The sequence below is a fragment of the Canis lupus genome, chromosome 30 (genome assembly GCF_048164855.1).
Source record: "Canis lupus baileyi chromosome 30, mCanLup2.hap1, whole genome shotgun sequence".
In the NCBI taxonomy this organism is placed as follows: Eukaryota; Metazoa; Chordata; class Mammalia; order Carnivora; family Canidae; genus Canis; species Canis lupus.
In genome coordinates, this window is record NC_132867.1 from 36,552,768 (window position 1) to 36,578,099 (window position 25,332).

Genomic DNA, 25,332 nt, shown 5'->3' on the forward strand with positions numbered 1-25,332 from the left:
CTGACACTAGCTGCACAGTATAGAAGATGCAGATATTTGAAAATGGGTTCACTACCACTAGTGCAGAGTGCCATATGGCTCAGAAATTAAGCAAAGGCATGTGGTTCAAATTAGACCAAAGTAGTCTTTTGAAAGTTGTACTGGGACACACAAACATAAATGGCCAAGTAGACTCTGTGAATTAAAAGAATCATTTTGTTTGTCAATAATGAATGTGTGTGTGTGTTTTTACTTGCAAATATTCATTGAGCACCATATGTATTTTTCTCCTCTTCCTTTGGATAAAGAACATTTGTAACCCACTGACTCTCAGGACCAGGGTCCCATCAGAGTGAGAGTGTATGGAAGTAGCTCTTACTAGTCAGAAACTTCTGACGTGGCTTTCTTTAACTTAACGTTAGCACCACGGGATCTTTGATAATAGGAGTGGTCAAAACGTTGGTTTCTAGCTATGCTTCTCGTAAAGGAAGTTTCCTTTAAGCCAACACGGGAAAAGAATTGCTGACTACAGGATTGGCTTGTGATGCTTTTTAATGTTCTCTCTCTCTCTCTCTTTTTTTAAATGAAGTCAGCTAGTGATCTTGAACTTTTTCCCATAGGTAAAGCTCCTTTTGCAACAGTTCTGTGAGAGAAATCAGCCTTACTGGCTCCCACAGCTGGGGATGGCCGTCCATGAAAGACGACAGAGTCACCCCAACCATTTTCTGTGTTCTGTTGTGCCATTCAGATGAGGAATTGTGGTTGCAAAATGCTAATTGCATCCCCAAGTGTAGCTGCCTCATCGCTGGGGAGCTTGTTAGAAATGCAAATTCTCAGACCTCAGCCCAGAACTTCTGAATCAGAATCTGCATTTTAGCAGGAACCCCAGGGAATCTGTCTGCATATTAAGATTTGATAAGCACTCATCTAAAGTAACAGACTGAAAAATATACAGCCTCCCTCTACACACACAAACACACACAGACACGGACACTTTGGGACCTACAGGCACGACGCATACACGTATCGTCCTGCATTAATACACTATGTACATTTGAAAATATGCACAACATATAAACATTGAAAAGGATGAAGTGGAAATTCAATTTGAATACTTCTATTTCTTCCTTGCTCTTGGATTCTTGACTCACAAAACATCAGAGACTCCAGTTCTAAGGAAGCAAACAGAGAGCTATTGCTGAAAAGGATCTTAGAGCCTTTTATATATGATGGCCAGTATGCTTGAAGCCTCACAGCACATGAAACTGTAGAAATTAATTTGTTAGGCTAAATCGAATATATTGATGCCTCTTGTGCTTCTCAATTTCATCAGTGTGAAAACTATAAAACCCATTTTCTCTACAAGGCAGGATCCTGTAGGATATTCTTTGAGCTATGGCACAAAATAGGAAGTCTAAACCTTCATTTCTACTTTGGTGATTCAAGTCAGTGGTGTATTTGTACCCCTCTCCTTCTGAGGCGCCTAGCTTTGGACTGGCCTCCCCTCTGACCTGCAGCATCAGTTCTCATGTCTTTAGGTTTTATCAGTTACTAAATCTGGACATTTGGGAGTTCACTTGTATGACACCTTTGTCCTCCTGGTTCTTCTCTCAGACATAAAGTCCCTACCATGTGGTCGGACTTGTGCTAGCATGAGGGTTAAAAGAGGAATTACCATTAAGCCTGGTTTAAGGAGAATCAGAAGTCTCAAACACAGTGCTGCAGCAACACTTAAATGTTATCATGAAGTGTAAACAACTTGCAAAAGGCAGAAGAAAGGAGGAAGAGGAACTCTCCCTGGAAGCTGAAGGAGGTGATATTTGAGCTGGGCCTTGGGGGATGAATAGGAGTTTGCCACACACGGGGGCACAGGAAAGGAATTTGAGGTAAAGGACCTGCCTGAGCAAAGGCATTGGGCAGGAAACCTGCTTTATATTAGCATGCATTTCACTCGAGTGAAATAGAACTCAACTAAATGAAGCCTCAAGTTGATATGAAATAGCAACCCTGAATGCTTCCCCAACACTAGGTTCTTGGAGTTGTACAATCTAAACGTCTCTGAAAATAAATTATTTCATACGGTTTGGCCACAGCAGTGTGTGGAAAGTTTTTCAGTAGGGCACAGTAAGTACTTCTCATTTACAGTAAAATCTGGAATGTTTGGGAATGGTCTGTGCTAGGGAAATTGAATTTTCAGATTAACTCCATAAAAATGGAAAGTGTGGTTGAAAACCTTCCTCGTTTTGTTTTCCTTTGAAGAGATAACTGCTCTTAACATTTTAGAGGCATTTCATTTTCATCTTACCTAGAGAGGGAAACATGGAGCAAATACACTCTATGCCCGGCTTTATCAAATCCCTATTTTTAACGGACATGGTTAGCATTTTTGCCATGGTTTTTAAAGACTGAACAATATTTCGGCTTATGAATATTTTATAAATTTAAAACCATTTCTATGTTATTGGTAATGCAGATTGACTTGAATGTTTCAGTATTGTAACTAATGTAGAAGGCATTCTTGTACATAATCCCAATGTCTCTGGATCAAAGAGTATAAATAAATAGTTTTAAACTTTAAGCATATTGTCAATTAGCACCAGAAAAAGCTATGGCAAATGATTCTATCATAAGCCATATATGGAGCCATTCATCTCTGCATGCTTGTCTGTATGGACTATTGACGTGTCTTTAAAAATCTTTGATGACTTGACCAGTGAGAAGCTGTGTTTCTTGGACCTGTGGTGCCTCTGCCTCCTATTCTGCCAGGCTCTGGGGCTGCCCAAGGCTCAGATGGGGACTGCTTCTCCCACACTCCATTTCTGGGAGAATCTCATCCACTTATACGTTTCAGATTTTATTTGCAGGCTTCAACGTCAAAGTCGGCCCGCCTGCCCCACCTTCTCTTGTGAACATCAGCCTAGACCCCAGGTCTTATCTCTGCTTATCTCTGCTCTGTCCTATGCATCCCCCAGAGCACTCCTTCAAACCTCACCTCTAGAGGAGCTAGATCCTCCATCTGGATTGAGATTGTGTGCCAGAGTGAGTGTCACACACTATGGGGATCTGAGAACATATGAATGATTTTTAAATTCCAGAAGATTCAGTGCCCTCTGAATCAGTATGTTTACTTTAACTCCCCACCCCCATCCCATCTACCTCATTTTCATGCCAGGAGGTCATGAGCCATTTTAGGACTCATCTGTTAGAGGTGTCTATTGGCTATCTTGAACAGGTAACTCAGAAGCCCTTGGCTCCCTCAGTCTGCTAACACTGTCCTTGTCCATGCGTAGGTACTTATGGCTTGGATTGTTGAAAGCACCAGCTAGCCAGACTTCAAGCATCTATGCTTGTCTCCTTCCAATTTATTCTACATGTTGTGTCAGAAATGATGGCTTTGAAAGCAAGTCTGATCCCCTTTTTCTTGATTGAAACTCTGAAATTCTTCTTGTTCCCCTAGTATGAGGGTAATAGTCCTCATGGAGCTCCCCATGCATGGCAGGGCTTTGCCCCAAGCTCTTGCTTGATCTTGACCCTTATCTACTCAATGTCCCTTCCCACTTCCTGGAAGGTGGAAGTTCCATGCCAGTTGGGCCTTTGCAAACACATGTGTCCCTCTGCCCAGAACGCTCATCTTGATCCTAGCCCACCTCCTTACCTGCTGAGTGCTCCACATTCTTTATGTCTCCACCTTAATGCCACCTCCCCAGGGAAGCCTTCCTGGGACCCCTGACTAGGACATATTATATACACTATGTTCCATTCTCTCGTCCTTTCTTGCGTTTCTCCCTAATTCTTCTCACAAATATCTTCAAAAATTCACCTAATGATTTATTTAATACCTCCCTTCCCTGCTCTATTATAAACTACACAAAAGCAAGGGCCAAGCAAGTCTTATTCACTGTTGGATCTCCAGCATGCAGTGCAGGGCTTAGCACATAACAGGTGCTCAATAATCTCTTGGTGTGCAAATGAATGAAAAACACTGTCGAAATATCTTCAGATTTTTCACCTTTTTAATTTTTTTTGATGCGTATGTTTATAAAGGTTGTTGTTTGGGGGGCCATCGTTTGTTTTTTTATTAACTTACAAGAACTTTCTATAATCAAAATATTAACCCTCTGCTGTTTTCTTTGTTAAACTTAATTTCTCTTTGTTAGGTCATATCTTATATGTTTTGTTTATTGTAAACATATAATGATAATAGCTCTTTATACTAATTAGTGTAAGCAAGCAGAGCACCAAGGTGCTTTATGCATTATAACCTCACACCACCCTGTCAAGCATAGGAGTTCTTATTGTCACTATTCTGCAGGTGAGAAACTGAGGCACAGAGGGGTTAGGTAAGTTATCGAAAGTCACATAGCTACTATTAATATAAGTAGGACTCTGTACTCTTAACCTTTATGCTCCTTCTGAAGAAAGGTTTTTTTTTTTTTTTAAGTACAGAGTAGGTAATATTCAACTTGACTTTTAAAGTGCAGGTTGAGTTAACGGAGAATGAGAACCTTTAGGAAGGAATGGCATGTACAGGACAAGGAACCTCGAGGGGATTGTGCGCAGAAGGAAAAGGCAAGTATGCACCCAGGCTACATCCTGAAGGGAACAAAGATAGAGAGAGAGAGAGCAAGAGCCAGACAAAACTCAAGTCTAGCTTTGTAGAGGTGTGTAGTGTAGAGACTACCTACACTACACTATCCTGTCCTGTCAGCAGGGAGGGCCACCGGAGGATTTATAAAGGGGAGTGTTGTCAGAATGACTGCTCTGTAGATGAGTAGCTTTCTTTCTTTCTGGTAAGAATGAGAAGGAAATCATGGTAAGATCAAGTTGGGTGCAACTGAACAGTGTATTTGCTGTAAAAACCCAGCTTCACAATTCTGAGAAATGCAACGTGTCAGGCTCTGCAGACAGAAGGTTATCTGTGAATTTGAGCTGTCTTTTCCTCTTCTGTTTCCATGTAAGAAGAAATTGTACTGTTGCTTCTGAGTAAGGGGTGTTGGGATGTCCCCCCACGGCTACTGCCATTGCCTTCTCGCTGCATCCGAGCCCTGTCACTGCCAATGCCGGGCCATGCTGTGATGTCACACTGGAAAAGAATGAACTGTGGTTCTCATTGTTAGGGATCACAGATATTCTTCTAGAAGGAACAAGGATTGCTACAAATGTTAAGTGTCTATGGGGAAATCAGTCAAGGAGGATTCAAGATGTTGGCCGTACTTCTGTGACAGAATCAGAAGCACTGTCCCTCAGAGCCTCACTAATGACAGGTGAAACCCTGTCCAGGTCCACGGAGCCTGGAGAGATTAGGGGCAAAATTCAGGAGTGTCCATGATCAAGGCTGGGGCAGAGGGAGGAGCAGTTTGTTCTGAATCACCTCTAACTAAAGTCTATACTTTTGTACTATGAATGGGGAAAACATTGCCATCCTACCAGCCCCAACTGTGACTTGGTCAGAGCAGGAATCATGCTTTTTCACTTCATTTTCACAATGCATTTGTTTCAGAGACTTTGAAATAACATGTCTGCTCAGTGCACCTCCATTGCTTGAAAAAGAAGCCCAACTCTTTTTTTTTTTTTAATGCTTGAATAAGTGCATTTTAATATTACTGGTGTCTTTTGTAATCCTATTTAGCTAATTTTTATCTATTTAAACCCATCCTAAGAAGGCAGTCCAACCCAAAGGACCACATCACAAAAATGGTTATAAGGAATCCCTGAGCTGAAAGATTAAAAATGAGACTCGCTAGCTAGACTTTCTGATCCTTCTGGTGAACCATGCATGAAATGGCCACACTCTCATCCCACAATGATTGTATTTGTCTTCAGGGTTCCTAGTACTGGGAAAGTCTGGGTGGTTGTTCTCCTAAGAGTGTTATCTGTATGTGAAAACTTGTCTTTAAAATTTTTTGGCCTTCTGAGCTACTCTTGAGCGTACATTTGCTCTTCCCTAGGGATATCAGATTTAGCAAATAAAAATACAGGTCTTGTTTGTGCTACATCTATCTAGTACATGTATATGGATTTTAGATTAGCAACGAATACTTTTTAGTATAAATAAGTATATATCAAATATTGCATGGGACATAGTTATACTAAAAGATTATTGGTTGTCCACTTGAAATTCAGTTTTGACTGGGCATCTCATATTTTAACCTAGCAACTCTAAAAGTGCCAAAATTGGGCTGATGGTCCTCCAGCTAATTAACTATAGATGGTTAGAAAGTGTCTCCTGACACTGTTTACTGATGGAGATTCATTAACCACCAAGGGTCTCAGACTGAATGGGAAGGGACTTTGAAGTTTGAGATTTTCTTAGTGATCATAAGCATCTATATTTTCAACTTGGGGACAAGCAGACAACTCAGAAGTATGACCAGTCCTTCAAGTAAACTAACCACAAATCCAAGAATTTGGGTATAAACTGTATACCCCTGAGGTCCTGTGATATCCAGTTTCTCTATCAGAGAAATGTGGTCAAAGTTTAGACTGACAGTGAAGCTGAATTTCAAAACCTTTTGACACTCGTCCCATTGTTAAATAACCTGGTTCCAAATCAAGCAAAAGTCTTAATTTCTTCTGTCTGGGACGAGATTCCAATCATGATAATAATGAGCGTGGAAATCACCAAGGACAAGAATGCCACTTCTGTGTCCAGGTGAATCACACCAGGTGAATCACACCAGAGGCCATTAATCATCAGTTGATAGAGACCAGCAATTCCAAATTAATTCTAAACAGAAGAAAAAGTAGTCAGCTTGCAGCCAGAAAAATAACCCAGCCTGAAATCGGTATGTATATTTATACTGTGATACTCTTCCTATATTTCTTTGCCTTTATCAGAGTGGAAATATAATTGTGAGGCAAAGCAAGATGTGAAGGGTTGAAGGTGGTGGATTCAATGTCTTAATGAGTGAGAGATTTATTAAGGGGAAGGTCAACTTGAAATTTTGCAAATTATGTAATGATAATTGTAACAACACAGTGCTCTCTGCTCTCAAGCCACCTTTCAAGCAGGGATATGAAGGTTAGAGAAAAGGAACATCCTGGCTTGCTTCCTACTTTTTCCTTCCTTTTTTAATGCTCCAACTATGCTCAGTTTGAGTTTTATTAAAGAGAATATACCAAATAAAATACTTGTTTCTCTACAAGTACTATCTGCAAAGACAATATCTTCCATTCTGATTTATAGCAGGTTACAGTCAGACAAACCCAAATGCTCTGTATTTCCTTCTCCTTACCTAAAATCTGAAGGGGACAATGCTGAGCCACCTCCTCCCCGTTGCATTTGAACCGATGCAGACAAGAAGAGTAAGTGAGAGTCCATGAGCTAGTTAAAGAAATCTCTTCCCTGGAGAGAAAATTGGGGGCAGTGTCACTAGGGAGGCTAACGCAACACAATTCGCCTTGGGTTTTTTTTCCCCCCTCAGACATAAATTTTCCTGTTTTACCAGTCATCCCACAACAATGCATGTCCAAGCCATGCTGTGATTAGAGGGGAGAGTATGCTTATTACCCAACTTCTTCACATGTTGGAGCAAGGAGAGACCAAGGGTGGTAAACCAAAGGAAATTTCCATTTGCTGTTTAGCTGCTGCACATTCTTACTCTATAGGAAAGTTAGCTGTTATTAAGTAATAATGTTCAGCTGAAGTTGGTCACTTGTAACAACAGACAGATGTATAATGTTTTATTTAGGTTAGCCAGCTCTTTCACAAATAAAGGGCTTGAAATTAAACTGTCTTTACAAAAATATTCTGCAAATGATACCTCTGCCTTATTCCAGTGCTCAGATTCTTTGCCATGGAAAATGGAAAATGAGTCTCCTGTTGAACCCTGTGTCTGTTTAAACTTGTTTTTGCCGAGTAGAGAAAGGTTGATGTGCTACAGAATGAAAAAAAAAAATTTTTTTTAAAGAATCTGCATTGAGGAATAAAGGGTATAACTATGCAAACCACATTTAGAGATGGAAAAGGATTTTTTTAGTACTTATGGAATTTGAAACAATAATAATGGAATGGAAACATAGGGAAAGGGCTAAATGTTTGACCGCAGAGGCAAATTGGATCATCAGATGCTCACATGCAATGCAAAATGTGGGATTTGTCTTTAAAGGAGTACTTGTTGGTTTCCAAAGGAAAGAGCTCGCCAACCCACCAAGCCATCGCTGACAAACTCTGGCCACATAATCCCTTGGGAAGTTGGGTTCTTTTTAAGACACAGGTTTTGGGCAGCACCTGCAGAGCTTCTGATTCAGTAGCTGAAGTGTGAAACTTAAGAATTGGCATTTCAAATGAGCTTTCAAGTGGTATGGATGCTGCAGTTGTTGGGGGGACGGGTTTGCCCTCTTCTATGCCACCCTGTTGTCAGTATCCAGTGAGATGGATAGCTCATCTCAAGATATTTTGTGACAATAAACACAGAAACCTGCCTGTCAGACAAATTGAAAGGCACAAAGCCTTGCTTCCTCCCCTAATCCTGCCACAGTCTCAGCGACCTTGAACAAGTCATGCAACTTTTTGATCCTTTTTTCCCCCAGATATAAATTGCAGAGTTTAAACTGGATCAGCACTCTTTAAAGTGTTCTCAAATGTTATAGAAATGCCAGATATATCAGACTCTGTAATATACAACCATGAGATGTCAATCTCCACTGGGTGCAGACCAGGAACCATTTGGATGTTTGGAAGCAAAGCTTCCCAAAATTATCTGAGTACAAATCCCTTTATTTGTGGAATGCCTGCACCACACACTTGGGGGAAGATCTAACAAGGGATGGCTAAGACCCTTCAGGCCCCGCTCACTCAGCCATGGAGTCCAGGTTCACTCTTCTGGCCTCTGACATTCCTGGCCAGTGAACCCTGAAATCCACTCCAGGATGATACCCTCCATCTAAGGAAGAAACTTTCAGGCAATTTTCAACCAAGATTGCTTTCCTTTTCACCAAAATTTCCCTTTTATTTCCCCAGGATAATATACTTGAACTTCTATCCCCTAGGATGCTTCTCCTGGCAATTGAATACCCTACCAGGCATCTACCATACTTATATATTTAACCCCATCAACTTTCTCTTCTTTCTTACATCAAAGGGCCCATTCTTTTGTTTGAAAGTAATGAGACTGAACTTTGAGATGATCCGCTTTATGTGCTTGTGAATTTCCTACATATTTTATATAGTTCATATATAATTCATTAAGTGGTGCATAGTGCAAATCATGCTCTCAAAGTGCGGTCTCAATACCAGCAGGTCAGCGTCACCTGGGAACTCATTAGAAATGCAGATTCTCAGAAGACTCCACTTTGGACCTACTGAATCAGAAACTCTGACCCAGCATGTTTCAAGGCCTCTGGGTGATTCTGATGCCCGCTGAGGTTAGAGAAGTCATGGCTTCGAGACGAGAGAAAATGGATACTGGCTCAAGCAAACCTTGTGCTGTCTTATAGTTTCCTAATCTAGAATCCTTGAACAATAACAGTACCTCTTTCAGAATTGATGTGAAAATTAAATTACTATATGGCACGTCTATAAGGTCTGGCATGCTATCAACAATAAGTCACTGGGTGACGGGCACTGAGGAGAGCACTTGATGGAATGAGTAGTGGTTGGTATACATTGGCAAATCGAACTTCAATTAAAAAAACAATAAATCAAATATTGCTATTTATTCTGTAATGGATACTAACATGAAGTGAGCAGGGACTTACCTTATGCTGCATCAAAGTTCATCATGAATAGAAACATTCCTTCTGAGCTGAATTTGACGACTGAGGGGCACAGTGGCTAGATAGGAACACAGCTACAGAGACAGACAGATCTGGTCTGCCAACAAGGTCCTCCATGGATTAATTTTATGAATATGTGTAAATTATCTCATCTCTCTAAACTTCATTTCCTCATGTGGAAAATAGAGAAAATACTTTCTTCGCAAGGTAAAGAGAAGGGTGAAATACTATATTGTCTGTAATTGCTTTGGAAAGTGCCTGGTCCTTTTTAAGTACCCTCTTCCCAAATGAAAGTTGCCAGAGGTATAACGATAATGTGTGTCTCTCATTACAGATTATGAGGCTACCTTAACTAAGGGTGTCTTGTTCAACAGAATATTAGAGTGATAACATCTAAGGCCCTTCTACCTCATCCTGAAAACTTGTCAAGATAAACTTAAATATTGATTTAGAAACAATTTATATGAGAATTTATTCACCTTTCTATGTTGTCCTTGAGATCAGGCAAATCTGTTCCTACTTGAATCTTGTTAGATTTGGGTTTCTTTTTTGATTCATTGTTTAGTCATAGACCAACATTCAGAGTTTACATTAGGGATATTTCAAGACTTTCCATATTTTCTTTAAAATACTGTATCCTTTAGGTCAGGCCTATAATCCTAAAACACAAAAACATGTAGTAGGGCTGTCCTTGTGGTCAGGCTTTCACTAGATTTTGCCTCAGTAACAATCACTTCTAAGAATCCAGTGGCTTAAGCAACCAGAGTCATTTGTCACTTGTGTTGCAAGTCAGCTTTGGCTCAGCTGTGGCTCAGCTGGAGGTGCCTCCCTCCTCCCATTCCTCAGAGGAAGGAGCAGCCCATCTGAGACTATCTGAGACCCCAACATGAGTCTGATGCCTCTGTTGAAGCATGGGTGAGTCACTGTGGCTCACACCCCATTGGCCAACACAGTCACTTGGCCACATCTGACACTAAAGGATGAAAACAGATTCTCTATCCCCCAACCCCTAGAGAGAGGCCTAAGGAAGAGTTCCTTATAGATGGACCCAGCAGAGAGGTACAGCAAATAACTGGAAGCCACAATCAGCTACAACAATCAACAATGACCCTAGCTTTGTCAATTAGGATCCTAGTTCTTAGCCTCAAAATATAGATCAAGATAGAGCAATTGCTGGGTCGTAGGGCAGGTATATTTTTAACTGTTTGAGGAACCTCCACACAGTTTTCCAGAGTGGCTGCACCAGTTCACATTCCCACCAACAAGATAGAGGAAACTTAGTTGCAAGTTTCCTATCATCTCAACTGGTACTTCCCCTCAGATCCTTAAGATTCTTATGGAGAAGAATGGCCAATTCCACAGCTTCCTGGAAGCTATCATTCCTTCCAGCCTTCCCCAGTCCTCAATGGCTTGATGGGAAAAATGGATTTGCAGAAGAATATAATCATTTCCCCAGGAGATAAGAGTCAAAGAACGACCCTTTGGAATCTGCTGAGAGTCAACTTTATCCACCTTCTTCTTTTTCTGTAGAGATGCCCATTTCTGAGGCCACCTGGACAAGGTCAACTGTGTCCTCAGCTGACATGGATGGAGTCAACAATTACGTTAAGAACAGTCAGATCAGCCACTGAAGCGAGTCCTAGACTGCTTTGAAGTGCAGGGAAGAATATGGCATGAGGCCAGACCCAAAGGTCCCAGCACATGTATTTGTGTGACCATAGTTACAGGATCCAAAGAAAGGATAGCCAAGCCTCACTGATTTTATTTTCAATTATTTTTAAAGCTTTTGAGTTCAGTGAACCCCAAGTACATGCTTGTCAAGCATTTCTTTTTCTACTTACTAGCTAAACCCAAACCTTAAAGTGAAATTTAATCTAGGTATTTTGGATTCATAGCTATGAGACATATCATCCAAAAACTGTTTTGTTAGAAATATTTGATGTCCAAGGAAGCTTTTTAAGCAACTTTCCCTACAAACAGAAAGCTGTTTTGATAGAGCTTTGTAGTCAGATCCTCTCAAACTGCAATTTTCATCTGGAAATCCAAAATTATGGTTTGATTTGGATTTCATTACTTCATGCCACCCCACCCCCTTTAAAGGTACATGGAATCACATCACTTGACTTTGGCTGAGGAACTCTGCTGTCTCCCTATTTTGTTATTAGCTATTTTTCTGCAGGTGAAAGTTAGTTATTTTTCTGCCCACTGAGGAACCCAGAATGAAGTTTTTGTCAGGATGGGCACATTGAAAACTTCAAATTTGACTCAACAGAGCAAGTTTTTAGAAGGAATCAGTGTTGTACTAATGAGTAAGGAAAAAAATCATTCTTTAATGCTTTAAAAATCAGTACTTATCACTGGCTCACTAGGTAGTTGGCATTCATCCATGAGTATGGTGGAGATTGGACATTTCTGAAAACTAACAACCAGATGTTTCCAGTGCTTATGTGCAACAGTGTTATTTTAGAATTCTCAGTGAAAGTGAGGGGATAAGGCTCTCCATCAAGAGCAGAAAAGCTGTTGATATCATTTGAGCTGTACATCATGCTGTGGAAGTTTCCAACGTGTGTTCCTGGAGCATCACCTGTGAGCTTGTTAGATGTACAAATTCTTGTACATCCCAAACCTACTGAAATCAGAAACTCCATCCCAAACCTACTGAAATCAGAAACTCTAACACTTCCAGGTGATTCTGATGCAGCTAAAGCTTGAGCACCTTTGTCAAGGTGGCAGAGAGGGTAGGCATGGGAGCTTCACAGGGGCACTACTGCCACATGCCAGCTGTTGAGAACTTGGGTGAGTTGCTTAACCTCTGTTGCTTAACCCTCCTATTTCCTCCTCATGGGGATAATGACAGCACTTGCCTCATAGGGTTGGTATGAGGGTTAATTAAGTTCATGCATGGAAAGCACGGAGAACAATGGCTGGCACATAGCACTGTATAGTGTTATCTATTGATGATGATGATGATGATGATGATGATGATGATGATGATAACTTATCTGAATCTTTATTTTATAATTGTCATTGTTATTATTCATCCACATCTTTCCCACATTGGACCACTTCTGACTCTATTCTGACTTTATTCAGGCTTATTAGTTGCATGCATATTTCTTCTAATTGGTCAGTGGATTTCTGGTCATTTATAGATTGATTCCTCTCTAATAGGATGAGTATTCCAGCTCGGTGTGGCTAACTTCTTTGATCATTCATTCTTATAAGATGCTCTCTATTTGATAGAATTTTGTCCTCTCTGAGGAAATGTTGGGAACTCTATTTCATTTTTCCATTCTCATTGTTTTGCTCCCAAGACTGGAGGTGTAGTTCTTCATATAGCTAAATACCGTTTTCAATGTGCCTACTGTTTAATTCTATTTCAAAAATATGTTTTTCTTTCCTTTATCTCCAGAAAACAAATGCTCCACAGCATAGGCAATAAATGACTTCATTCTATGTGTGTGTTATTGGCTTGAAGTAGGAAAGGAATGTTGACCTCTTTATTCAGTAGTTTCAAGGACTTGACTTCAATAAAGATATCACAGTTCTAAGATTACAATCCCACCCCACATGCTGGAACAATATAATGAAAACTGGAGAAATAAATACAATTTCCAGAGACTAAAGAAAACTATCATGACTTGTATGGAATATTCCTTATTTGTGGGATTAGGAGAAGGGAACTTAGAGGAGAATATCTTTTATTGTTCTTTCCATCTTGAGCTTTAAGAAACTGCTACTATTTCTTAACATTTTAGAAGTGAAGCCAGGTAAATAGCACAATCAGTAAAGAAAAACATACCCAAGAAAGTGACACAAAATTTTATGAAATGGGAATGTGTATAAACAATGAGGTAGACTTCGTGAAGGAAGTCTGCTGCAGAATATAATACTGAAAATTCAGAGCATATGATGAAGTATAAATGAAAAAGGATACTGGTAAGATTTATGGGTGCAAAGAAAGATGCTGGATCTTCACAGATGATCATTACAGGTGGTAATAGATCAGTGATGAAGAGATGGTTTGCCAAACACTGCAAACACACTAGGGGAATCGAGTGCATGAGAGGCTATCCAGGTTGATAAATGGGGCCACGGGCATGAAGAGAGAGCACATTTACAATAATTGATAAATCAGAAGGGAAGTGTGAAGGATATGTATACCCGTGTGTAAGACAGACAAAAATGTGGGTAGATCTACAGATATATATCTTAGTAAGAAGTATTCCAGGAAAGTAGGAGGTGAAAGAGCCTTCTGAATTTAGAATAGATTACATTAAACTCTGGAGGCTGAAGAGGCATTTGTGGTGTACTGACAAGAACTCCGGTCAAGCTTTTAAAGACTTTGGACCTTGTTCTTTCTGCCATGAACCATCTGTGTGATGAAGACCTGTCACTCCAACCTCCTGGGTCTATCTCCGTGTTTGAAAAATGTGTGTCAGATGCCTTGGGTTTGACAATCTTTTCAGCTCTGATGTTCTGTGACTCAACAGTAATAATGCATTTCCACAGGCGGTAAAAATATTCTAGACTCTTCCCTTCCAATGCTCACTGTTTACTTCCTCTGCACTTCCCCTTCCTGCCTCCCTGTTTGCTGGTCAGTTGATAGTGGGCCTCAATGGGGGTGAGTTAACCCACTCTTTCCAGGGTGTTTTACTATTGAGCTCCCTCCAGAGGGTGGGAATTCTATGGGGAGAGCTGTGGTTGGGGCTTCAATTTAATTCTTAAAACATTCCTTGAGCCTTTGGTCTATTCTGGGCACCGTGCCAGATTATCAGGGATTGGAAGGTGAATGCTAGGGCCCTAGCCCTGGGGAGAATCGTGAAGGGTCAGTTTCACTGGGTCAGTCTCTCTGTAAACACCTGTGCGTCCCTCTTTCTTTCAGGCAGAAGCAGAATCCCATGGTAGCCAGGTGGGTGAAGGGGAGCGAGGACGTCCCATCTGCCTTGAAGAAGACGCCTTCTGACCTGCTGAGGGAGTGACCAGGTAGTAAACAGTCTGAGGGCACAGGGTGTTGAGAGGGAGGGAAAAGGTGCTTACCCTTTGAGTGTGGTCTACCAGCCACTCTTTTCCACAGAGAGATGCTAAAACCAAGAATCCCCTCCCCAGAGGCTCTAAGTCTTGTTCCCCCTTTTAAGGCCATCAATCTTGAATAGCTATTGGTGTCATTACCTCCAACACTAGATGTGCAGAAATGTAACAAGAGAGCTTTCAGCAGAAAGAGGGAAAAGATCCAGCTCATCTGAAGCCTGGCCCATTGCCTCTTTTAAAGAGAGGTTAAAACAGAAGCTTCATGGCACTGCCTTCATGTAAACAGGGCCAAGTTTTCCAGAATCTGGCAGACAGCTGAGCTTGGAGCTTCGCTCGTGCCCGCAGGACACTCGTGTGTCACTCACACTTGAAAACTTAAGCCTCTGTTTTTATTTCAGTGGATTGAATGGCATGCACTTTCCCTTAGCAGTTTCTCTCTCTCTCTCTCTCTCTCTCTCTCTCTCTCTCTCCCTTTTTTTAAAGTGCATGCATTTACTTGTACATAAACTTCATTTGCTTTGGGCAATGCTCACGTTCTGAGCTTGACTATGCTTTTGGGCATGGTGGCATGTTGTTTTGTTCCCAAGTTTTTGTGGTGGTCACTTTCCTCTTGGTTACGGAAAAATGCTGCTGAGGGGCTGATAAAGCCTATGTTCTTCAGTTATATCCTGTATTTTTCTCTTAAATTAATCTCTACATAAGTGGAATAGGCTTCAAAAAGAAAAATAAATTCTGAATAGCTTAGGGCCCTTCTTTGCAATGAAAATGAAAAAGTAACTTTTCTTTCCAAGAAAAAAAAAAATCATTTCAAGGGTTATTCAGTAAATGACACGCTCTTAATATAACAGGAAAATTAAAAAGCACGAATCCCTGCATCTTCAACAAGTGTTAGTTTCTGATGGATGGTTTCAGTTTCCTTGAAAGGATTTGCCCAGAAGATTACTTCCAAAACTTCTGTTGAGATAATGCTGCCCTAACAGCGAAGATTATTGCATGAATCACAGACCACTGTATCCAGTTCCTTTTTAAAGGGGGGATTTTTTCCTTTATCCTTAAAATACCAATGAGGTGGAAAAAACCCCACATGCCAACCAGGTAGTGTTACCCTGTAATTACTCCCATTGTCTGTTTCAAGGAATATAGGATGATTTATTTCAGTTGTCAGGCAGGTAGTATAAGATGCTGTATGGCCTCACACTCAGCTTGTTCCTGTCTGTTGATGCAGAGGGAAGCATTCCCGGGGACTCAGCTTGGAAACCTGGTCCTTTTCCAGGTGGGTCTCTTCTGCCACAATGTCAGATGCCTGTACTTGCCTACTTGTTCTATAGCTTTTTACAAGAGATTCCTATGTTGGTTCTGGTTGTTTCTAAAGGAATAAGGCAAAAATTTTGTGCCATACCTAAATGTCATACCTAATATGACATTTTGATCATTAGCATATTAACCAAGCTATTAATGAAGCATAATTATTCACTATGTGTTTGTTGTTGGTTGGTTGATGACTTAGTCCTTTCCAATATAATCATGAACCAGGAGAGGTCATCAATTCTAAAGTATTCATTGGATTGGGGGGGGATGCATTTCTGTTGCAGAGAATGCCACACAAAAGGGTAAGTTTTTTAAAAATTGTATTTATATTACCAGTTTTAAAAATATGTATTAATATTCTCTATTGCTATATTAAAACTATCATATAGATGGTGCATTTTAGTTGTATGAGTGCTGACCCAATGCTCAGTCAACTTATTTTTAAACTTTCTAGAATTGGAAATTTGTGCTAACTATACATAAATATTCATAATACTCAGTGGGGTAGATGCATGTGAGTGTGATTTTATAATGAGAAAAACTGGCATCATTTTTGAGTGTAAGGCTTTGTTTTGGCACTTTCTAGGCATTATTTCATTTAACCATCACAAAAACCTGAGGAGTAGGTTATATTCCCATTTTACAGATCAAGGAGCTGAGATCCAGAGAACTTAAATAGCTCTGGGCACTGTGCCAGATTATCAGAGATTGGAAGTGTGAAGGATATGCAAGGTCACACAGCAAATAAATTGGACAGTTGGCATTTAGCCCAGGTTTGCTGATCTCCAGAGTTCATGCTCCTCACTCCACCCTACTGTCTTCCTTAAGTACTGGTAGACTAGTCTTGCCTGCCAAATTCACCTTTCTTATATAGATCTATATACATTCCTACATACTTCATTTGATTATCCTATTTCTGTTTTCTGGTTGTTCTACTACATGTGACAGTACCAGAACATCTTTCTTTGCCATTTCCTTAGGTGGTCGCAATAGCCTGATGATGGATGCCATTCACATCAGCATGTCCAGTGCTCCCCTGGTGAAGCACACGGCAGGAGCTGGGCTCAAAGCCAACAGGCCCCGAGTCATGTCCAAGAGTGGGCACAGCAATGTGAGAATTGACAAAGTGGATGGCATATATTTACTCTACCTTCAAGACTTGTGGACAACTGTCATTGACATGAAGTGGAGATATAAGCTCACCCTGTTTGCCGCCACATTCGTGATGACCTGGTTCCTTTTTGGAGTGATCTACTATGCCATTGCTTTTATTCATGGGGATTTAGAACCAAGTGAGGATGTTTCAAATCACACCCCCTGCATCATGAAAGTAGACTCTCTCACTGGCGCATTTCTGTTTTCTCTGGAATCCCAGACTACCATTGGCTATGGAGTCCGCTCCATCACTGAGGAATGCCCTCATGCCATTTTTTTGTTGGTTGCTCAGCTGGTCATTACGACCCTGATTGAGATCTTCATCACGGGCACCTTTCTGGCCAAGATTGCCAGACCCAAAAAGCGGGCAGAGACCATCAAGTTCAGCCACTGTGCGGTCATTACCAAGCAGAATGGGAAGCTGTGTTTGGTGATCCAGGTGGCGAACATGAGGAAGAGCCTCCTGATTCAGTGCCAGCTCTCAGGCAAGCTCCTCCAGACCCATGTCACCAAGGAGGGGGAGCGGATTCTGCTCAACCAAGCCACTGTCAAATTCCATGTGGACTCCTCTTCTGAGAGCCCCTTCCTCATCTTGCCCATGACATTCTACCACGTATTGGATGAGACGAGCCCCCTGAGAGATCTCACACCCCAGAACCTGAAGGAGAAGGAGTTTGAACTCGTGGTCCTCCTCAACGCCACCGTGGAATCCACCAGCGCAGTCTGCCAGAGTCGCACATCTTATATCCCAGAAGAGATCTACTGGGGCTTCGAGTTTGTGCCTGTGGTTTCTCTCTCAAAAAATGGAAAGTATGTGGCTGATTTCAGCCAGTTTGAACAAATCCGAAAGAGCCCGGATTGCACCTTTTACTGCGCAGATTCTGAGAAGCAGAAACTGGAAGAGAAGTACAGGCAGGAGGATCAGAGGGAAAGGGAACTGAGAACTCTTCTGTTACAACAGAGCAATGTCTGATGGCGGCGGCCACCCCTGGTTTGACTCTGTGAGCCATTTCCACCTCTGAGCTCCTTTCGAACGCAAAGGTCACCATGAGAATGGAAACGTGTGGATTCACTCTAAAACACTACACAGACATACAAAATCCACTTTTTAACCTGGCACCTGAGCAAGCGTTTCTGTGTTTGAGAAGGTTCCTTTTCAACATGCTTTGTCTGAAGCAAACTCTCAAAATTCCTATTTTCTAAGGCGGGGCTGTATTTCCAAAAACTTGGTGTAGGGCAACTGAAATCATGTCGGGCTGGGTGGAGAGTTAGCAATGCTGCTGTTGAAAGGAAATGCATTTCTACACAGGATATCAGCTATAATGCAAGGTATTTATTCTAAACAAGTATCAAAGACGTTATGGCCAAGAGTTGAAATGTGGTTCAGTATCCCTTTATACCGTTGCTTTATAACACCCTCTTTTTAGGCAGAGAAAATGTTATATTTAATGGAGGCTATCAGGTAATGGAGTCAAGGGACTCTGTGCTCACAAAAATAATAATTCCATTCTTACCTCTTTGCAATGGATTTAATTGTGCAGAGTGAAATAGAATCAATCAGGTATTAAGGACTGTGAAACATATACAAATGGAGTTGACTCCTTTGTTCACAGTAATTTTTTTGTTGGAATGTACTAGTCATTTTCTATTCAAAATATAGCTCACAAACCAGCAGTATCAGCACCATCCGGGAGCTTATTAGCAATATAGACTCTGTGGCCCCACCCGGACTTCGAGAAATAGTCTGTATCTTCACGAGACCTCCAAGTGATTTGTATACAAAAGAAAGCCTGAAACATGGAAAGTTTTCAGGGGAACTTTCTAAAGCCATAGCATGCCATGGGTCCCAAACCCACATGGTCTCCAGACCTGTCCTTCTTTCTTCAGCTTATTATTATGGGCCAATATTCTTATCAGCCATTTCGTTCCTTGTCTGTTAAAATTGTCCACTAAGGAACTGCCACTGATATTCCAAAATAAAAAAAAATCACTTGAGAATAATGGTTGCCTCACTCATGCTAAGCATATGCATGTTGACTACAGTTAGCACAAAAGAAAAATGAAGCTGCGTTTCAATCAGAAATTTGCTCAGATGTTGAAGCCTACAAGGTTGGATGGGGCCATGAGGAACAAGAAGAGCCGAGGATAATGAATTCACATACAGATGACTCTTTGAAGCATGAATGGGATTGGATGATATGATGACATGTAAAGAATGCCTTCAATATTTAAATAAATCTCATGCAACTGAGTGGTACAAGGGTAACATTTTACTCTTGGCAGAACTTAGGGGCCATGTATTTCTTTGAGGCAAAGAATATACATGGGCTTGGACTGGTTAAACATGCAAAAGGTGAATTCTCATTTCATTCAAACCAGGACAGACTTGTGTACTCACTCAAGAAAAATGTGACTGTAAGTGGGTAGGCACCATATAGAACTACACATGAGCCCACATACATGTACACACAGACACACACATGCACACACACACATCCATACACATTCTAGCTTTTCAAGCATAATTGTGGAAATTATCAGTGAAAGACATTTGCAGTTAAGAAAGCAAGTCCTGGACAAATATGCTCACATATGTTTTATTCCACAAAAATTAAGAAACCAGGGCTCAGAGAAAAGGAGAAAGTAATCCAGATTCAGGTGATCAGTGAAATGATGCTATGGATTATAGCAAACGTAGTCATATCTTTATGCTACCACATTTTCAAATGTCCTTCCATGGGAGAGAGGATGTGGCTGAAATCTCTGACCTGGAGCCAAACATCTAACACAGATGTAAGAACAGCGGTAAAGTTAGTTCTAGAGGTTTAAAGGGCAATTTCAATGCACAAGAGGCTTTTTCTTTATTATTCAGGAATATTTTCTCTCTTTCTGTTAATAATTTAATGGCAGATTGTTTTAGATCTTCATTCTTCTAAAGAAATTATGTTAGTTTAGTTAGACATTAGCCCTTTAGTCATTATGTGTGGTTTTTTTTATTGTCTATTGTGCTATAATCGACAGGAAAATAATGCCACAGGCATGTTTACAGGTTTTCTGTTGCACTATTAAATTCTTTACACAGGATTTACATCAATGCTAATTTGAATGTGATCAAGATTAGGAAACTTGCATACTTCATTGTATTTGGTACAGTGATGTAGCATGAGATGGAGAAGTCTTTTGTTTGTTCATTTAGCATATCTATTTTAGCCAATCTGGAGGACTTGATCATTTGATCTTTTGCACTATACACAAGACAAATATGCAGTATCTTAAAAATCTTAAAAGCCAATACTTGTACAAGTCAATAGATTGTATTGTAATAGAATATCCTGTAAATAGTTTTAAACTTGTATCTGGTTTGAAAGTTAGCATTCCAAAAAAGAAAGAAAGAAAGAAAGAAAGAAAGAAAGAAAGAAAGAAAGAAAGAAAGAAAGAAAAGAAAGAAAGTTAGCATTCCCTACTTATTATTACTTTCTACACAAAACTCTGGTGTTAACATACTAGCAAAAGATGTAGGTGGCAAACTTATTTCATTATATCTAAACAGTCTTTTGACTGAGACAGATTCAAGCTCAACACCCAACTAAGACATAATCAAACTAATGGAATGTTGTTGGCCCAAAAAGTCTTTTGTATTTTGAAACATTTCCAATACATCAGGCCTTCTCAGTGAGACCATTCAAATATGTCATGTTCCATTTGAAAAATCACAAAGTAAATAACAGCAAATCAGTGTAATCTGAAAGCTGTGTCTAATTTCAGTAAGAAAATATATTGTACGTGCATGGTACCTAGTAGCCAATGGTCCCAGACAGCATAGCCAAGATTCACTCATTGATCCTCCCAAGGAGTCATCTTTGGAATCAGGGTGGAGTCACACATTAGTTCCTTTTCTCACTCGGGAAAATTATAGCACTAGATGAGACTCCGGAAATGTAAAATAACTGGCTAAAAGTGAAAAATGCTATGAATAAGTGGACCAGATATTGAGATGACTGTAAACAATTATTCATTTGAATTTTCTTTGAATTGAATTTTCAATTTTAATTGATAGTGATTTTGATACCATTGAATGTAAATTAAGATATATAAATAAGTGACACTTCTACTCCTATGTGATTCTTTCTCCCTTACTTGGATCCTCATATCATATCACCTCGAGAAACAAGGAAAGAGAGGTGAAAAGCAAAGAAGGCACTAGGCCTTTGCATTGGTAGCTGAGGAAAGGATTATCCCCACCTTTGGGCTCAGTTCTGTATTTTGTCACTATAGTCAAAGGGTCAGACATTTGGCGCTCTGGTATAATGAATACTGAGAGCCTCTCAATCTTGGTTTTTCCTTCTTGCTAGACTTTTCTTTGCTTGTTAAGCATTTGAAACACATCATTTTGAATGCAGGTTATTTTATCAAAACTTTCTGAGATGGTATTTTTTAAATGAAATATTAGCATTTCAAGTCCTGATTTCCATATTCTGTGGTTTGCACTTGAATTCCAGCATTTGACTCCAGATAGGTCCAAGATGCACTTCATTTTCTTCCTCTGGGAAGACACACCTGAAAGTCTAAAAGTTTAACATTTCATTTGTAATTGATTAACTACCTACATTTAACCTTCTGTGAACCTCAGGTTATTTTTAATCAGAATCGGCTGCCCATCCTTCCTTGGGCCTATGGACAGCAATCCCCAGCCTTTAAGAAATACTGATGGATTTTTTTTAAATTTTTATTTATTTATGATAGTCACACACAGAGAGAGAGGCAGAGACATAGGCAGAGGGAGAAGCAGGCTCCATGCACCAGGAGCCCGACGTGGGATTCGATCCCAGGTCTCCAGTATCGTGCCCCGGGCCAAAGGCAGGTGCTAAACCGCTGCGCCACCCAGGGATCCCAAGAAACACTGATGAATTAAGACAAATTTTTTCCTGAAGTTGTTTTTTTTTTAATTTTTTTTTTTTTTTTTTATGATAGTCACAGAGAGAGAGAGAGAGAGGCAGAGACATAGGCAGAGGGAGAAGCAGGCTCCAGGAGCCCGATGTGGGATTCGATCCCGGGTTTCCAGGATCGTGCCCTGGGCCAAAGGCAGGCGCCAAACCGCTGTGCCACCCAGGGATCCCATTTCCTGAAGTTTTCCACTAAATACTTAACGAGAAAGAAACAGGAAGCAGAAATAAGACTTCAGCCACTTCATCTTTATCCTCTGTCAATTCTTCTGAGTTTAATTTCCTTTCTACTTAATGTGTGCTTCACTGGCTTTTCTTCATCTTTGTCATCTACTCTAACAAGTTAATTATCCTGTGGATTAAAAAAATTAACTCAAATTAGTAATTTGGGGGCATTTAGATGGCCAGAATTTGGGGACAGGGATTTTTATTTTTCAGTTGCTATGTTGCCAGTGTATAAGAAATAGAAAACCAACAAACAGCTAATTGCAGTTGATAGTTAATTCCTAATTAAATTACACTAATTGATTGTAGAAGTCAAAGGATATAATTGATATAGAAGCACAAAAGCCAAAGATGTCATATGTGTAGGTAAAAGCCATATAACTCGAATGGGTTGATAATACCAGAGTGAGGAATGTCGGACATGCTGTATCTACAGGATATGTCTTGTATTTAATTTTTGTCCAGCATCCTGTATTAAGATGCTATAAATGTTCTATATTCATTTTTTTCTTAGAAAATTTACAAAATTGCACAGCCAATTAGAAAAATATTTCAAATTTAACTAAATGTCTTGTATATTTGTTTGCTAAATCTGACAGTCCTGTAGAGAGTATTCACATCATCCCAAGCTATGCCCAGCTCTAGAAGAACAACAAACAAATATTCCTTCACTTGGAAGCAATATTTTTCATACAACCGGCAATAAAGGGAGTATTCCAGAAAAATATTTCGTTGGCTTGCCCCATTAGTAAAAGTAAATTTCAGCAAAACACAGAGGGCCTCTGATACATTCCATACAGTGCAAAATAGCATGTTTTTCGAGGATGTCTATCAGGGAAAGGCCTAGAATGATGGGTTCAAAGTCTCCTGCCACATGGTGTACAAGAGTCCTGGTTTCCAACCCCTGGCCAGAGAATCAGGCCAATGGTTAGGGTGGATTCCCAATGACCAGTGAGTGGGCAAAGCCAAAGATGGGGAAATCAACTGAAAAGTCCATCACCAAGCTTTTGCTTCACACCTCCCACCTCATGACAGTGTAACTATATTTCACCAGGATCTTATCTTCATTCAAGGCCAAACTGTATCTAGTATCCAGGCATTCTGATGCCCTGAAGATACCCAATTTCACCCCTCAAAAATTATTCAAGAAAAAATAGAACTCATTCAAAATTAGACTCCAAGGAAGCTACCACAATTGATGGTCAAGTACCCATTAAAAAAAATCAGAAGTTGTTGACTCTGAGCTAGGAAATGTGACCTCTTAGTTTATCATTACTCTTATTGTTATTACTGCAAATGTCCTTAATATTATGGAAAAAGTAAAAAGCTTCCAAGAAGGTGATTGGAGGGGAGTTCAAAGGAGTGATTTTTTCATTCACTATAATTTAACTATATTCTTTCATCTGTAATCAAATCTTAAGATTAAGGATGTTGTATTAAATCAAATCATTACAGGAAGTATGACTGTATCAGGGACTTTTTACAAAAACAAACTTCCAGATCACCAGAGGAAGCTGTGTTTGTGTGCTGACAGAGTATTAAATAGCAGGCAGTACAGGAAGGCAGGATAACAGCCAACTTGGATCTATTTTGGAAGAATTATTTCTGTAGGGTGTCATGGAATTGTAAGTTACATAAAGTATGCTTTGGTAAACAGACATCTCCATTCCAAAAGGACCCACTCCAAAATACCACTTAATCAAATTCACGAGAATGTTATGGAGATCAAAATCCCAAATGACATGCAGATTTTACAAGCAAACAGTCCCACTACTTAGAAACCCTGGCAGTGGGGCGCCTGAGTGGCTCAGATGGTTAAGTGTCTGTGTTCGGCTTGGGTCGTGATCTTTGTCCAGGTCCTGGGATCAAGCCCCACATCCAGCTCCCGACTCAGCTGGGAGCCTGTTTCTGCCTCTGCCTCTCCCCCTACTCATTCTCTCTCTCTCTCTCTCTCTCTCTCTTTCTCTGTATCTCTTTGTCTCAATTGAATAAATAAAATCTTTTTTAAAAATTGAAAAAAAAAAAGAACCCCTGGCAATGTGTGCATAGCAAAATCTTGATCATGCTTCTGTCTCTCGTTACATACAGCACTAGATTTGATGGCTGCCTGTATTATGCCACAAGATGAGTGTCCATGCTTCCCTATGATATTTGAACTGGTTCTATGCTTGGATTTGCCTAAGCAGAATCATGATTTACATTTCTCAAGATTGAGTTAGTACCAGTTGGTGTTGGAAATCTCATACTAACTGATTCCTATACTATGTCACCACCAAGCCCAATCAGACCATGACCAATCAGCTTGAAATATATACTTCCATGTTCTACAAACCCACACCTCGATTTGTCAAGCCATTTCTTGTTTTTGTAGGTATCTCCTCCTTTTCCTGTTTATATATGGAATCTCTCTAGTCTGTGAAACAATAGCAAGTACAATAAAGCTCATTTTACAATCTTGAGTTTCTTTTCATTTCATTGGAATGGTAACAGTGTCACAGTGGCACTCTGATGGAGAGGGATCTAGTATTTCCTTGAAGAGCTCAGAGGCTGTTTCCAGTGACAGCAACTACAATAATTTGGGACTGAGTCGGTACTAAAACCTTGTGAAGATGGGATTATCTGTCAGGGCCTGAAAGAATGTATTTCCCTTCCTTTTTTAGTCAAAGAAAAGAAAATGAAACCACTGTCTCATCTCTTTCTTTTGCCTCAATACTCTAGTGATCATTTCATTTTCATCACTGATTAAAGATTAACTATTTAACAACATCTTTTGAGCACCTCATCCTTTATCAAAGTCCTTTATGTTCCATTGCCCTTTTACTTTGATGGATTAAAAGAAAGAAAACACAATGTTATGTAACCCTTAAGGGCATCTTTACGGTGTAACTGTGGAACAACACGCCTATTTAAAATCCACACAGCAGAGGTAAGCAATGGGGACAGCTGTAGTGCTGGAAGCACCTTGCTGGGGAAA

At 40.2% G+C, this 25,332-nt stretch overlaps 1 protein-coding gene across 9 annotated transcripts in view; it reads left to right on the plus strand.

Annotated features, from left to right (window-relative positions):
* KCNJ15 (potassium inwardly rectifying channel subfamily J member 15) overlaps window positions 1-24,817 on the plus strand; it is a 78,603-nt gene extending 53,786 nt beyond the window's left edge. For 5 of the 9 annotated variants that reach the window (XM_072806970.1, XM_072806975.1, XM_072806971.1 and 2 more), the window contains 2 exons: window positions 14,582-14,682; window positions 17,016-24,817. In XM_072806970.1, the coding sequence (XP_072663071.1) occupies window positions 17,033-18,163 (1,131 nt within the window). In that variant the 5' untranslated portion in view covers window positions 14,582-14,682; window positions 17,016-17,032 and the 3' untranslated portion in view covers window positions 18,164-24,817. Of the gene's footprint in view, window positions 1-4,508; window positions 4,553-5,204; window positions 5,244-14,305; window positions 14,321-14,581; window positions 14,683-15,952; window positions 16,001-17,015 lie in introns of those variants that run through there. The other 4 variants (XM_072806973.1, XM_072806972.1, XM_072806974.1 and 1 more) reach the window with 4 other exon arrangements.
* The last annotated feature ends 515 nt before the right edge of the window (window positions 24,818-25,332 follow it).